This window comes from Ammospiza nelsoni, chromosome 19 (assembly GCF_027579445.1).
Source record: "Ammospiza nelsoni isolate bAmmNel1 chromosome 19, bAmmNel1.pri, whole genome shotgun sequence".
NCBI lineage: Eukaryota > Metazoa > Chordata > Aves > Passeriformes > Passerellidae > Ammospiza > Ammospiza nelsoni.
The window spans coordinates 1,965,697-1,981,572 of NC_080651.1; the positions used below are offsets into that span (position 1 = coordinate 1,965,697).

At 44.2% G+C, this 15,876-nt stretch overlaps 2 protein-coding genes across 5 annotated transcripts in view; one reads left to right on the plus strand and one right to left on the minus strand.

Annotated features, from left to right (window-relative positions):
* Positions 1-5,027, plus strand: part of BPTF (bromodomain PHD finger transcription factor) — a 53,502-nt gene extending 48,475 nt beyond the window's left edge. For all 3 annotated transcript variants that reach the window (XM_059485584.1, XM_059485585.1, XM_059485587.1), the window contains 3 exons: positions 617-701; positions 2,462-2,648; positions 4,120-5,027. In XM_059485584.1, the coding sequence (XP_059341567.1) occupies positions 617-701; positions 2,462-2,648; positions 4,120-4,156 (309 nt within the window). In that variant the 3' untranslated portion in view covers positions 4,157-5,027. The remainder of the gene's footprint in view (positions 1-616; positions 702-2,461; positions 2,649-4,119) is intronic.
* Positions 5,028-8,428: 3,401 nt separating this feature from the next.
* Positions 8,429-14,692, minus strand: C19H17orf58 (chromosome 19 C17orf58 homolog). Of its 2 annotated transcripts, none has more exons than XM_059485600.1 (5): positions 14,634-14,692; positions 12,182-12,742; positions 11,837-11,917; positions 10,131-10,322; positions 8,429-9,460 (listed from the first exon to the last, which is right to left on the minus strand). In XM_059485600.1, exons 1-5 carry the CDS (start codon positions 14,683-14,685, stop codon positions 9,273-9,275), a joined length of 1,074 nt encoding a protein of 357 aa, XP_059341583.1. In that variant the 5' UTR covers positions 14,686-14,692; the 3' UTR covers positions 8,429-9,272. The 2 variants fall into 2 exon arrangements, with proteins under 2 accessions (XP_059341583.1, XP_059341582.1); XM_059485599.1 differs by having other exon boundaries at positions 10,131-10,325.
* Between the last annotated feature and the right edge of the window lie 1,184 nt (positions 14,693-15,876).

Genomic DNA, 15,876 nt, shown 5'->3' on the forward strand with positions numbered 1-15,876 from the left:
GGTGCAGTGTTCTGTTCTCAGATCAGTTTGCTGTGGGTTGTGATCCACACTTCCTTACTTTAATTGAGATTTCAGGAGGGTTCTCACAGGGATCATTATCAGCATGTAACTGATGGCATCCTCACAATAAGAATGATGTACACCGTCTGGTATTTCTGATTTGTCTGTCACTCTCAAATAGGCTTTTCTGCTACAACTATAAGGAATTTTTAAGAATTCTGGTAAAATTCTTAAAATTATGATAACAGAAATCCTGTAAGTAATATTTTGCATTGTCCTGTATTTTGCATACATTTATAAAAGTGTATTAATTTCAGAGTACTTGAAAGCACTCTCAGTAAATTCACTCCATACTTTTCCATGCAGCCTGTTCAGCTCAGTATCCTGTTATGTCTGAATTTCAGTTTCCTGTTTTGAAGCCCAGCTACTGGGTCACTGACATTTAAAACTTCACCCAATCATCAGATGAGAACTGGTTCCTTTTCATACAATGCTGCACTTCTTCCTGAAATTCAACTCCAGACCCCAACAGATAAAAGGATGAAAATATTTACCTATTAGTAGTGCCTGATTTAACTTAATTGCATGTTTTCATTCTCTCCTGTTTCCCTGCCAGGCTCATAAGATGGCATGGCCATTCCTAGAACCAGTAGATCCCAACGATGCCCCAGATTATTATGGTGTCATCAAAGAACCAATGGGTAAGTGTAGGTGAGAGCAGCCTCAGTGAGGGGCTTTGGCCTTTGGAATAACAAGTTATTAATTTAATTATAATTCGTTTCCTGCTGACCACTTGCAGCCATATTTTGCAAAATACCCAGGTTAGGCAGGTGAAACCCTGTGATTCTCACTGGTACATTCAGAAGTTCCTGAGGGCTGTTTTATCTGCTCTTAGGCTGACTCCTCCACCCTAAATGCTGCCAGTCCTACAGATGAATGTGGAAGTCAGTGCAGCAATAGGAGAGAATTCATGGTTTTAAATTTCTTTATTCAAAGAGGAATATTTTCTTCTGTCTCTGTAATGAGCTCCAAAGGTTGGGATGTACAATCCAGAGGCTGAGGAGGAGGTGATGCTATGGAAGTGTGACAAGCACCTTAAGATGGAGTTCAAAATTATCTTCATCTGACTTGATAGTATAGTAAATTTTGTATTATGTGTAATTTGTCCTTAAAACTGCAGGGAAAAAAGGATTCAGATGTTGTGAATGTGGGCAAAGTGGAAGGGGAGATGCTGCAGCTTTCTAGTGCTTTAATTTGATCTTCTTAGAGCTCACCAGTTAAAACTGGATAAGCACTTGCATGTGAAACCTCCTAGGAAAATCTACCTCCTGACAGAAATGGTGTTGGGAATGTTTTTCCTTTCCTTACAGTATTGAGGAATTTCTGAGTATTATAATATACTGTATTCTGGAATTATCTGAATTTCCAGATCTGTAAATGAGAGCCAGTGTGTCATTTGACATCTACTCTTTACTCATCCTAGAAATAGGAAAGTTCAGTTTAGTATCTTGGCAAACATGTTTTGGTATTTTGACTGAAAATAATATTTTGTTTAGGAATTGTGTCCTTTTCCTGTTCCAAAGTTTTGGGCTGTGCTGTTATTACAATGCTGAACAACTTTCCATGATGGATGGGTTAAAGTTTATAAGGAAAGCTCAAATAACAGAATTATTGATGGAGCAAACAAAAGTGCATTTAACCCTTTCTGACTTAAGTAGGAGAAGACATTTGTAATACAAGTAAATCTGAGTAAAATACACCAGATAATGCAGATCTATCTGCAGTTGTTTGCACAGGTTCTGGCATCACTGGCATTTCAAAATAAGCAACTCAAGGCATTTTCCAAGGGCAGATAGTTGTTTTTCTGGCTAAAAATGCCACTGGACATTTACTCAGCTATATTTATATTTGACAGGTTTTGTTCCTCTCCCTGTTTTTAATTGATATTTGCATAAGAATGTGACAATTACTACTCACATCACCATTTCTGTCTCCTTAATGTGTCTGGTCAGTAAGGATGAGAGCTCTGGCATTTTGCATGACCCTGCACTTGAAATCTTTCATCTGTGCCATGTGTAATGTGCACATGCCCACGAGAATTGATAGCTCATTCAAAGCAAGGCAGAAATTCAAAAAATAATTAGTAGGTGATGGCTGTTCCATGTCCAGGGTACCTGGATCCTCATTGTCTGACCTTTTCCCTTCATTTCTTCAGAAAAAGTGGGAGCTCCTTGCAAAGGTTTTCCCTGGTCATTCTTGTATTTTATTGAATTTCCCTGCACACAACATATCCATGCCCAAGGGTCTCTGCTGAGGGAGAGCTGCTGCTGTCAGCAGTGACAACCAGAATTCCTGGAAAATCCCCTAATCTGGATAATGCCTTGTTTCCCACAGTCTTGACAATGTAGATTTCTGTTTAGGATGAAAGTCTCTGATTCAAATAATCTGTGGTTTCTTAAAGACCTTGCTACCATGGAAGAAAGAATCCTGAAACGTTACTACAAAAAGGTGACGGAGTTTGTGGCAGACATGACCAAAATTTTTGATAACTGCCGTTACTACAATCCCAGTGACTCCCCTTTCTACCAGTGTGCAGAAGTTCTCGAGTCTTTCTTTGTACAGAAACTAAAAGGATTTAAGGCAAGCAGGTAAGCTGGAGTGTTCCTAACCACAGGTGTTGTGCTGAAATCTCCCTTCTAAGCCTATCTTGTATTTGCACAGGGATTTGCTGTTCCATGTGCTTTCCTGGAAAATTTGTTCAAAATTAAGGCTTAAATATGATTTCATGAAGGTTACTTTGGAATGTTTATTCAAAAGGAGTTGTTTAAAATATGGGTATCACGAATTTGCAAAATTTGAGTGATGCTTCAACTCATTGCTGCAGAAAACTTAATAATTTCTGATCAGGGCAAATGCTGTGCCTGAGTTGTGCTGATGTTGTACTCTGCAGTAAATACTTCTCATGCTAGTCAGAGACAATCCTGCTGTGAAGGTAATAATCCAGTGAAAGAAATTAAAATACTTCAGTGTTACTCCTTCTCTCTTGTTTTTATCATTTACCACCTTTGAAACAGGGGAGTAAGTAAGGTTTAAAGTAGGGTATGGAAAATGGAACATAATTCAAAATTTACCTTTCAAAATTAAACTTTTCATTTTATTTTTTTTTTCTGAAGAAGGGCTGATATAGAGTGTTTCACTTACATAGACATTCCTGAAAAAGAATATCCATTTTTCTTTCCAGTTCAATACTGTAATAATGATTTTTGTCAGGTAGTTTTCAACCCATGTTTGTGTCACTCCCCTTGCTTTCCCCTGATTTCACTGCTGCATCTTTTTTGTTCTTGTTTTTCATTTATACCATCCATCTTCTTTCTTTTCTTGCAGATTGTGATATCTTTAGTCTGAACTTTTTAACTGGAATCAGAACTGGATGTTGGGGTCACTTTCTTTTATTGTACAATCCAATGACATTAAACTGCCCTAAAAATCCAGATCATTTGTCTAAAAAGTAAATGTTGTTTCTGTTGCCAGCAGTCACACTGCTGAATGTAACTGTATTAACAAAAATGTTCCATTCCTCAAATACTGTATTGAGAAAAATGAAAAATTCATCATGGAAACCTTGTATTTTATTGTGTTAGTTTAAGTCATTAATAAAACTGTGAATTCAAAGAGGAGTTTTGCTGAACTCTGCTTAGAAAAATGTGATTTTAACATGCCTGTTCAGTTTTTTCCTATTAAGTTAATCCAAAGACTTATTGAATAAATTTAAGCAAAGTAGACCTTATTATAAATATTAAAAACTAAAAATGTCTTTTTTCTTTCCTTTTGATGGACTACTATTATGTAAATATGTGAGTAAAACTGATTTCAGGCATTTTGGAATATCCCAGTGACACACTGCATTTTCCAAGTACTGAAATATTTTTATTCTGGAGGAGAAAATGGGCTTAAAATTCAGAGCAAGATTTATTATTTTTTCTGAAGGGGAAAAAAAATAAATGAAAGCAACATGGTGGTAATTCCCTTATTGTGATTTATTTTTGGCTACACCTTGCAGCAACTGTGTTCTCCAAACTGAAGGGTGCTTAATTCTTCACTTTCTTCTGTATTCTGCAGGTCCCATAACAACAAACTGCAGTCTACAGCTTCTTAGAGTTCAGCGTGTTAACCAAACACACGAGCAAGGATCTGGTTGTCTGACAATTTTTAATTAAGGAGCCAGATGTTTTTAGTCAGGTTATCCTGACAAGACTCGATGTAAACTGCGTTTTTATTGGTCACAACAGTCAAATTATATTCTTGGCTTATTTTGTCCAAAGGACAAAGAAATAAAAATCAGCAGCACCACTTTCTTGTCAAGATCAAATTGTTGTACTATTGTGGCAGAAGCAGGAAAACTTTGTTTTGTTGAAGGAGAGAGAGAAAGAGAGCAAGAAAAAAGATACAGTAAATGGGGTCACGTTTAACTCCATGGAAATGCCACGTCTGTTCTTCAGTGAAGAAGCTGGTTTAAAGTCCACACAGAAAACTTTGACTGTATTTATTTATTGTTGCAAAAAAGACGCTTTTTTATTGCTGCCCTCATTTGTCAGCTAATTATTTTTTCTTATAAAATCCAGCCCTGGTTCCATGTAATCCATTCTGTATCTTAACATGATTCCTGTAGGTAAAAGTACAAGAAGACCTCTAGATGTCTTTTCTTTCTATGAAAGGAGCTGCTATGTACACATGTGCACACACACAGGACTGGGAATCAACAAGGAGTTTATCATTCATGGTAGATAAAAACAAGCTTGCATAAAATTTGGGCTGAGTGGTCACGGACTACAGACTCTGTTGCCTTGAATATAACAAACAGTACAATTTGTCATTTACTCTGCACCAGACTGAACTGAGTAAAATCTATTTGAAGGTATCTTGTTTGTAAACATTTGTCAGATTCTAATTTTTTTTTCTTTTGTATTAAAATTCAAAATATGGATGTATATGAAACAAAATAAATGGAGATCATTGTTCTCCCCACAGCAGTAGGTGTGTTTGAGTGTGCGCTGCCACGTGTGTGAGGCACTCTGGGGATCTGTGCAGGGATTGCCAGGAGCAGGGGTGGGAATGGCCAAGGAGGGGGACCCAACCCCATCAGACATTGCCACAGGGGGCCTGAAGGACTGTCCAGGAGGGACAGGGCTGGAGCTGTTTGTGTTCCAGCCCTGACTGTCCAGCTGGGCCAGGGCAGGAGCTGTTGGTGAGGTTTTCCTGCCCACTGGAGCTCAGTGACCTTTGCCAAGTGCTCTGGGATTGTGGAGCACCACCTGTAATTGTGTCCCTGGGTCTCCTGGGCTGCCCTGAGGGGTGAACTGCAGCCCAGGAAGATGCAAACTGCAGATGAGGAGGTTTTTCCTTCCCTGTGTGTGACTGACTTGCTCTGGTCCCTGTCTGTAGCTCCCAGCCTGGTTTCTCTGCAGCTCCTCACCCACCTGAGCAGCTTTTGCACTGACTCACAGTCAGCTTCTGTTCTCCAGTGGTTTGGGATTTACCTGATTTATGGATAAGCTCCTTTTGGGTTTAACCTCACACCTTGCTATGCAAGAACCTCTTCTGTTATTTTTCTTAAAAAAGATGTTGCTACTGACCACCCTTTCTTACACTTCCAGCTCAGGTGTTCAGGTTCTTCTGTGGGGATTTTCTCTACTAAAAAGCCGTGTGTTTTTGTACATACAAATGTTGTCATTTAACCAATCTGTGAAAATTACTAATTGTTCAGTGTGGAAACAATAATCCATTTATGCTTCTGAAAGTCAAAGAAGAGTAGTTGCATTTAGGTTATGTTGTCCTTTGAAGTTTTAAAAAAATGCTGCATATTGTAAGCATTGTGTTTTAATGGGACAAGGAAAAATCTCACCTTTAACAGCACTGGGACATATCCTGCATCTCATCCCAACTTCTCAGCATTTCTGTACTATTTATTCATACCTAACTCCATATTGACATGGTTGAAACCTTTCCTACCTGTAGGCAATAGATTGCTGTTTTTAACAAATTGTGGCAAAATGAAGAGTACTTTTTTGTACCTTATAGGACATATCATCCTAGACAAATAAAGTAATGTGTTTGACATGGATTTGGTGGTGTTTCTAATGAAACATTGATCATGGTCTTGGATATAGGTCTTGGCTTTGCCAGATCATATGTAACTGAATCAGGTTGATTAGGGAAATAATCCATCCATGCAAATTAATGCTGAATAATCACCCAACCCAAACCATTCTGTGATTCCATGAGAGCCTGTTTCAGTGTGTTCAGTGTCCATTGGGCAGGTCAGGGTACTTCTCTGGATTTGCTAGTGCTGATGTTTTATAGTTAAATGCTGTTACAGAAAATAAATCACTTAATTAATCCCCACCTGCCATCAAGCATAAAGTTCATAAGATTTGTGATCTCTGCTCGGTCCTTGTCTTCTTTGTATTTTATAAATTATTGCAACAGTTGTTTTGAAATGGTCATATGTTGTGAGATATTGATAATGTGAGCTGTGCCAACTTGATTTTCCTTTTCTGCCTCCTCCAGTTTGAAGCAATTATCCTCAATCTCAGTTTAGTTCATGCAGAAGTTAATGGAGATTCAAAGTACAGTAAGAAGTTGGGCTTACCCAAAAGCCTTGAGGACTTTATCCTGGACAGACAGGGTGAGAACAGATATTCCCTTACACCCAGATTTCTGTGTGGTGGCAGCAGAATTTTCCATACCTGTCCTACTGGAAAGGAAATTACTGACTGTGAGGTACCAGAATTACCATGGCAGCTGTTGAGTGTGAGTGCCATCCCATTCCCAGTGTGGTTATTGCTGGGAGGGGTTTGGAATGGCAAGTGCAAGGCTGGAAATCCTCTCCATCTGGAATTGTTGATGTTCAGGAGGTGTGTTTAGGATGTGAGGAGCCTGGTGACAACAGTCCTGCTGTGCTCCAGCCCTGTCTCAGTGGGGCTGTGACACAGGGGTTTGTTCCTCAGCTGCTGTGGGAACATTTTAAGGAGGAATTGTCCAGTCAAGAAGGGAAAGGTGTTGTGGTGTGCTCTAATGTCCCATTTTGGCCTTCCAGGTCATCCCCCCAGGTGTGCCTATACCTCTCTCCCTTCCCCCTTGCCCCCATGCTGAGTGAGTCCTGTCAATCAGGTTTATCATTCCAGCAAGGCGTTGTGTGGTTGGTCAAGTTCAAAGGATGCCCCCATGCCCAGAGGTCATTGGCCTGTCTGGGTGTCATCTTCCCCTGAGACCCTGCCCCTCTCACCTGGTTGGAGCCTCACCTGTACCTCCCCTCCCCCTGTCCCTGAGCTTAAAAAGGTGATCAGACCATGCAGCTGGGATTCTGTTGGAGCAGTTCCTCACGTTCACACCTCTGTAACCATGGAATAAACCTCTGGACATTAAACCCTCCAGCAGAATCCATCCTTTTTCTCTTCACCATCGCCTGAAGCTATTCCTCCTGAGGTAAACGGGGTTCCAACAGAAAGGTAAGAGGATTTGGTAACACAGGAGGAGATCATGGGATAAATCACTTTTTAGGCTCCCAGAGCAACATCTGTATCCCAGTGTTTTGTGTCAGTTGTGGGCACTGAACTCAGGCTTGGGATGTCCTTACTCTGTGTTTGTCCCTCCCAGAGGCAGCCCCAGGGAGGCACAGGCTGGGTTTGTGCCCACACCTCCCTGGGCTGCAGCAGGATAAGGAATGGGGCTCAGGACTGCTCTGGGGGGATGCCTGGAGGAGCTGCTGCTTAGTCCTGGACTTCCCTGAAAATAGAAACAAAGAAACTCAAGATGCACATGTAACCCTTCCTCCTTCTGTCCTCCCAGTCACTCCAGAGCTTTGATTCCTTGCCAGAACAGTCCTTCTGCCAAATCAAAACCCCCTCAGATTTTCTCAGGAAAATTCCATCCATCCATGCTGTGCTCCATGCAAAGTCTTTCACATACCAAAAGTGAGACATGGTATTTTTTAGGTAGACTCACGCTGTGAGTAAATTTCTATCCAGTAAGAGCCTTTTGGGTCCCAAATAGGGGATGTTTGCTCTTGGTATTTGGCTCCATGTCAAGAAATACTTGACGCAGCATAGCCCATCCCATCCCCTCCTCTGTGCCTTTCCAGTGACACCAAATGCAGCTGCAGAGGTGTGTGACAAGTACAGGGTGTCAGAACTACCCTTGTTTCAAAACAGAAAATGCTTCTGTAGAAGCCACTGCTTCCTGTGGCAGTTCACATCATATTGCTGAGTATGTGGGGGTTTAAGCTGTACTCAATTTTTTACATTTCTTAATAGAAATATGTATCAAATCCTCAGCCAACTTGTCACACAAGGAGATGCCTCTGTGCAATATCATTACATAAGATTTTTGGGTCTTCAGAACCCAGGAGACAGTGAAAGCAGAACCTCCATGAGCATTTTATTAGTTTCTTTTACAGACTTATTATTTGTGAATACTGACTGGGAACAACAAACATCTCAATTTCAGCACACTAAAGGTAATAAAATATTGTCTTTTTGATTTAAAAAGTAACTTTACTCTTGTGCAAGTACAAGCTTGGCAATATTTCTCCTGGGGAATGGCATTCAGCACAGCTCTGGGACAAAGTGCCCTGGCACACCCAGTGTGTGCAGCCCATGCTCATTTTGCATTCCCTGCACCATCACTTGTAAATGCAACTGGGCATTTGCAGTTCTTGATTTGCTTTCAGTCAGTGTTCATATACTCAAATTATTACACTCTATTCTGTATGCTTTGTGTGAACATCCAGCTCTGCTGGAAGAATGGTGTAATTTTCAGAAATACCATGGACATGGTTGAGGAGACAAAAATAATACAAATGGTACTCAGTGGTGTTGGCTTCTCTGAAACCAAGTGCATTAGGCAGAACTGTGAAAGCACAGTGAACATCCTGTGTAGATAAAGCTGTGGTATCATCTAATGTGTTCAAGGTGAAGCGTTCAAAGTGCAGTTGTTGCGTACCGAGGACGAAACTGCCAGAATTTTGCATTACAGTTACTACAGATTATTCGGGGCACTCTGCAGCAGGGGAAGCAACAATAACCTGTGGCTCTGCAAGCAGCTGGAGCAAATTCCCGGCCGGTTCGCATTCCCTAGAGTGAATTCAGTGCCGAGCCTGGCTGGGGGTGCCTGCCCGAGGCACCCGGAGTTTGCTGAGGCTCCAGGCGGGAGCGCTGCCCTCGGCCGGGGCGCTCTGAGGGCCGATCCCGCTGCTCCCCCGTCCCGACGGAGCCTCAGGGACACCTGGAGCGCGCTGCCCTCACCCTGAGATCCCTTTTCCTGTTGAATCTCCTCACGAAGCCGCTGCCGCTCCCGACCCAGCCGTCTCCGGGGCGCAGCCGCCCCCTCAGGGCCGGGAGCAGCTCCGGGGGCACCTGGCGGCGCTTGTGGTGGATGTGCCCCATGACGATGTAGCGGCTGCCTGCAACACAGGAACGGAACAGACGGGAGCTGAGCCTCAGGGAGCGAGTGGGAGTCACTCCGAGGCACCAGGGGTGCGAACAGACACGAACTTGTGTCTATGGAAACATTCTGGGCACGGAGCTTCCCCTGCGGCACCCTGAGCTCTGCTGGGACCTAGGGGTGGGGCTGGCATGGAAATGATGATTTACTCTTGGTGGAAATGCTGGCATTTGATAAACTTGCACTCAAAAGATGGATAATGAGGTGGTTGGCTCTCACAGTTAAGGGATAACTATTGTGTGAATATTAAGAAAAGCTTTAGTGATGTGTAGTTATGTTAGAGTAGTTTGGATGTCCTCTGTTCTCCCCACAGTTCCGTTTTCCCCCTGTATTGTTGCCATCAGACAGCCAGCGCTGTCTAGGACAGGTACAAAGAAGCTGCACAGGTGTCCCTTGCATGGGGCAGCTGGGAATGGAAAAGCTTGGGGGTGCTTAGGGGGTGCAGCAACACCTGAGCTCCAATCCAGTTACAAGAAAGCAGTCTGCGCTGATAAACTTTGAGTACTTTGAGTAAATACTTTTCTTCCAAATTTTCCCAACAACCCAGGCTAAGCCTATTAAAGTAGGGCAGACTGAGCTTGCAGTGCATGCACAGGAATAGCAGAATGGATTTAGCTGGAATGATTTACCAAGTTTAAAGTCTGGGCATGGTTTGCTGCAGTTCAAAGTATCCACAAGCAGGATGTGAACTCGGAAGAAGGCAGCGTCAGGGGTGACATAGAGGCGGCTCATCCTGTACAGTCCATCAGTGTCCACCAGCAGGGTGACCCACTGCACCCCATGGCCCAGGCTCTCCAGGTTATAAACAATTCCATTCACTGCTGCTTTAAGGGAGAGGGAAAAAGAGGATCAGATTTTATATCATGGCAGTTTTCAGGGCATGTGTGAAGGCTGTAATTTGAAATGCTGTAAAGGAAGTGTCAGCAGGAATGCCTTGGCTCAGGAGTGGGCAGCAGGAATTGCTTCAAATAATCACATTTGGTGAGGTCATTGCCTGAAGTTTTGCTGCTTTGCAAACCTTGTGCTTTACAGGTTTGAGATGTTTCTTAGGGCAGCAGCAATGGGTTTAGTACCATTTTCTATCCTGATATATAAAAAGTGGGCAAATTTACCTAACAAAGTAAAATTTTCAAATTTAAAATTTCCCAATGAAGTACAAAGCCAAGCTGGTAATGAAACACTTTGGCTTTTGAAATAAAAGGCCCTTGTCATACCAAGAGACAGGGGCACAAGTAGGTTGTGTTGGGAGATCAGACAATCACTTCATGCTGCTCTCCCAGTTTCTGATTCTGGCAAGCGCTGAGCTGGGTGCAGGGCTGGGAAAACAGCTCTGTGTGAGTAGGGCTACTGCACCTGGTGTTACACCTGCCTCTGATTCAGTAATTTATTCTTTTATCTGCACTGTAATATAAATATAATATAAAGAGAGGAAAAGCTCTCTCTGATGGCTGCTGTGGAACCTTGGCTTGTCTGTTGCTCAGACTTTTTCCTACCTGTCCTTTCAATTTAGGAGCAGAGCTGTTTGTTAAGGGCTAACACACACAGAGGTCGGGTTGCTGTGAAGCCCATGTGGGACAGGAATGTGTGAGAGTGGTAAAAACCAAAGCAGGACAACATTTGTAGAAAGCACTTCCTGACTTCTCCATTTAGAGAAAACAGATGTCTCCCAACGTGTTTATGTTCTACAAATGGAAACATCTGTTACCACTGGGCTTGTATTTTCCTTATCTCTTAAAATACTGTGAGAAAAAGTTGGTATCTGTTTCACAACTCTATAAGCACAAGGCAGGGTTTCGGTCAGAAAATGTTTGTCCTTAAACAAAGTCTACAAAAATACCAGGCTGTTTCCTGCCACCTTTAGTTAAATCAGTGTGAACACAAGGACTAAAGACACTGAATCCTAAGGAACTTCAAGAAGAATCCTCTCTAGAGAGAGGATCACAGCCTTCTTTCTGTTTGGTTCATTATTTTGTTTTAATTTCAAACTTCCATCTCCAAAATCAAACTTGCTCTAAATGGTAAGAGATAAATAACCCAGCTGTAATGGTTAATCTGAGACTATCTAAAACAATTGGTCTTTTCAGTTCCCTTGATCGGTCCCAAGGACACTGTTCCTCCAGAGGAAACAGAAAAAAGGGCAGTGCTAGTCCAAGGCAGGGAAAGAGTAATGTAAGAATGTTTATGAAGAGCTGTGATGGGTCCTTTTGGAATACTTGGTAATTATTGAACATACTTACTGTATCTAATCACAGTATTTTTAAAGTGGAAGTGCAGTATCAGTGACAAGTGGACAGAAGGTGCTCTGTCCCTGTGGGTTGAGGGGGACAGCACCTACCGAACTCGCTGGCACAGAAAGCCTCCCCTTCATCCCGCTCCTTCCTGCACTCGCTCTGACACAGCTTCTCCTTGTCACCGTCTGCAAGAGGAGCACAGCCTGAGGGACAGCCAGGGCCCTTGGGGGATCTGTCCCTGCACTGTGCCCCAGCTTTGGGCAGCTCTGGGCAGCCTGTCCCACTGTGGGCAGCTCTGGGCAGCCTGTCCCGCTCCGAGCAGCCTGTCCCACTGTGGGCAGCCTGTCCCTCTCTGGGCAGCCTGTCCCTCTGTGCAGCCTGTCCCACTCTGTGCAGCCTGTCCCGCTGTGGGCAGCCCATCCCTCACCTATCCCCAGCCCATCCCTCACCTATCCCCAGCTCGCCCCGGTGCCTCGGGCTGGGCTCCCAGCGGTTCGTGACCCACGAGGCCTTGAGGATCCTGCCGGACGGGTCGGGCTCTTTGTAGGCCATTCCCTTCCCCGCTCGGTTGAAGTGGTGCAGCGTGTCAGGATCGTTGGGCTCCCCCATTCCAAAGTCCGGGAAAGTCTGGGTTTCCAGCAGGGCCTTAGGGCGGGGAGGGGCTCGCAGGGCCCCCAGGCTGTTGGCAGCCCCGCCCCGCCGCCGCTCCGGGTGCGGCCTGTTGGCCTGGCCGGGAGCAGCCCCCGGGGCCCGGAGCCCTCCGAGCTGCCCCAGGTGCTTCCTCGGCCCTGTGCTGTTCTCCAGGGAAGGCTCCGCGCGTTTCCTCTTGTCGGGGGCCAGGGAGGGGATGCCCGGGGGCCCGGGGGGCATTCCCGGGAGCCGCCCTTCCCTGGCATTCCCGCTGGCACTGCCCGTGCCCCGCACTGGCTCCTTCACCCGAACCTCAGCTGCGGCACTGAAAACATCTTTGCTCAGAGCCTGGCCGGGCTTGTCAGCATAGAGCAGGGATCCTACGGGCAAAAAAAGAGAGGGGAAAATCAGTGTTTTAAATCTTTTATTTCAAATGTTTCAGAATGAGAAGATTTGAGGCTCTAATCCAGAAGTGAGGCCTTCAACAATAAGATATAAAACTAATAAATAGCTCAATAGATGAAGCACAGTAGAGCTCCTCGTTCCTATACTCAGATATTGAAGGTCCAGTACAGGGAATGCAGCTGTGTGAGCAAAACAGGAGATTTGCGTTTTTACTTTATTATTGTTGCAAATTAAAAACAAACCCTTTTCTCAAACCCCTGAATCTCCAGGGAGCATCTGAGGAAACAAGGTTCACGTTGCCATTTGGGATGCTTGTTTAAGAGACCATGACAGCAGAACTCTTTGGTTTTCCCATCCATGGGATGCCTGTTGACAATGTCATCCAGACTCTTCAGCAGCTTTGGATGCTACTGGAAAGGTTTTTTATACACAGTTTTGGATCTCTGACTCGAGCACATAGTAGCAGTTATTAAGCTAGTGCTGCTAGTAACAATTATTTCACAGCTTTGCTTAATTTGAGAGGACATTTGAGAAAGAGAGGAAGTGTCTGGAAATCCAGGGAAAAAAATAACTTAATGGCACTGTTCACACAAGCTGGGCAATTACCCACACTTTCATTTATACCTTCACCTTGATCCTTTGAACCTCACAAAGAAAAACAAGCAAAATGTTTAGCCAGGCAGGAGAGAAATTTCCCCTGGCAGTCTATTTTCCTTTTCCCTTAGACCTTCCCTTGCAGGCTTGGAGCGAGCCAGCAGAGTTTTCACACAGCTCACCCACACACAGCCTCTGTCTGGTGCTCACGGCCGTGGTTATCCTGTGTAGGAGGCTGATCCCAGCTCCTTGTGTGAAAAGAGAGATTTGACATACACAGATGAACAACGTCCTGGTTTATCTCCTGTAACTGACTCAACTGCTGACCTTGCCACTTCTCCCCCTGTGTGCTCTCACCAGCTGCTGTCATGGGAAAGATTCCCTGATATTTGGGCTGGCCACACGTAAAGTCTAAAGAATGTCCATGGAGAGAGGGGTGGAAGAAGTCCAAGCTGCCAAAAGCAGCAGGCAAGGGGGGTTTGGAGATGGTTCAGTGTGAAGCTGTGCCCTCTGAACAGGTGCCTCAGACTTGGGTGTGTAAATAAATCTCTTCTACCACTTTATCACGTCTTCTCAGTCACAGATTGTATCAAGAAATAGTTCATTTTTCTCTACTCAATCTGTTCAGGACCTTGAGATTCCTCATCCTCTAACAACATATTCCTGTCTAGTTATTGCAACCTAAGAAATACGACTGCATTATAACTAAATCTCAGTAGAACAGATGTAAATGCTATTTCTGTTCTGTCAGTGAGGCACTAAAACCCAAATAAATCCATTCAGGACAGCTTGCTGCAGGCACACAGGGCACACTGAACATGTTAAAGTCAGTCAGACACCTGGAGTTACAGGTGAAGGGGACTAAAAGAGAAAGGTCACATACAAATTATAAAAATCCCAGATGCAGAAGCAAATCCAGCTACACCTGATACAAATTATAAAAATCCCAGATGCAGAAGCAAATCCAACTTCACCTGATACAAATTATAAAAATCCCAGATGCAGAAGCAAATCCAACTTCACCTGCCAGTGGTGGCTGGCGGGACAGAGGAGCACCAGCTCCCTGCCTGCTTCTGCCAGGTGCTCTTAATTCTTCCCAATGCTTGCAAATTAAATATTGCAATCTACATTCCCATCCCACAAACACGTTGAAATGTTTCTTTCTCGAGCCCTTACTTGCTGCAGAGGCTGCAGGCTGGGGGCTGCCGGGTTTGTAGGAATGTCCTCAGCCTCAGACGTGCCCCAGCCCCACTGCAGAGGTAACAGACTTACCAGAAGATGATCTAATGGCAAAGCAGAGGAGCCAGAACACTTGGGTTGTCATTTTGAAGTAAAGTTTTTCCAGACTCAAAATGAGCTGGAGCCTTTTATGCCCTTCCCCCGATCCATGCTAATGAGAGGCAGCCTGAGGGGAAACGGGAATCACTGGCTGGACAACCCACTGGAGCAGGACCAAGCTGCTGCCTCCACCAGCCCTGCCTGGAGGAATGTGCTCCTTCCCAAGGGGAGCAACCCCCTGGCTGCATCACCTGTGTCCTGGGAATAGCACACCCACACGGAGTTCTGCAGCACATTTTTATTTTGGGGAAAGTCTTGCCCTCCTCTGGCACTCTGTAGGGAAAAGTCATAGGGAACAAGGCTGGCTATGGAGAGCTGTGCTCTGGAGAGAACTGGGAGGTGCTGGAATACACCAGAGCCCGGGCACACAGGGTCTGGAAGGGATGTGCATGACAATGGAACGTATCTGGGGATTTCTGGCCACCTCCAGTGATACAGCTGCTAATCTCCTCTTTTACTTTCAGGAACCAGTTTCTGTGATTCTTTTCAGGCTGAAAAATGCAATAGTGAGTGCCTAGTCCAAGGGAAAGCTCTGCTGATCCCACACAGCTTTATTTTTAAATCTCTCTTTGCCATCATGAAGAACTCTGCAAATTTTCACACACCAAGCCAACCCTGATTTGGATTACTGAGTTAAGAAGGCTTATTTCTAAGTTACCTTATTGCTACACAAGATTTCCATTGTGACAGTTTAACTCACCAGCTGCTGCCGGGTGCTGTGGAAGCTGCTCATGACTTTAGAGGCAATCAACAATTTTAAAACTCCATAAAGGCACTGAAAGGCTCCTGAAACCCACCCTTGACAGGAAATGTAACCCTCAGCAATGTCTGTGGCATGGGATTCAGTGTTGCTTAGTTTAAGCAGTTTGTTTTGTCCTGCCTTAATTAAGCATTTCAATAGGATTCCCCAAAGCTCAGGACTTTGTCTCCAGCAGCCATGGGTGAAGATAAAGAAAATTCACCAGAATAGTGTGGAAAATAAATGACATTTCACCACATCTATTATTCAAGAAGTTACATTTCTACTGCAGCACTTACTCATCCTTGTTTTCCTCTGTTATTTGAAACATTTTTAATTCCAGAACTATCCCAAGATAGCTCTTACAGGAATAGGAATGTAAACCGAGCACGAGGGAGAGGAGGGCTCCTCCATTGCTTTGGTGAGCAGCAGGTACCT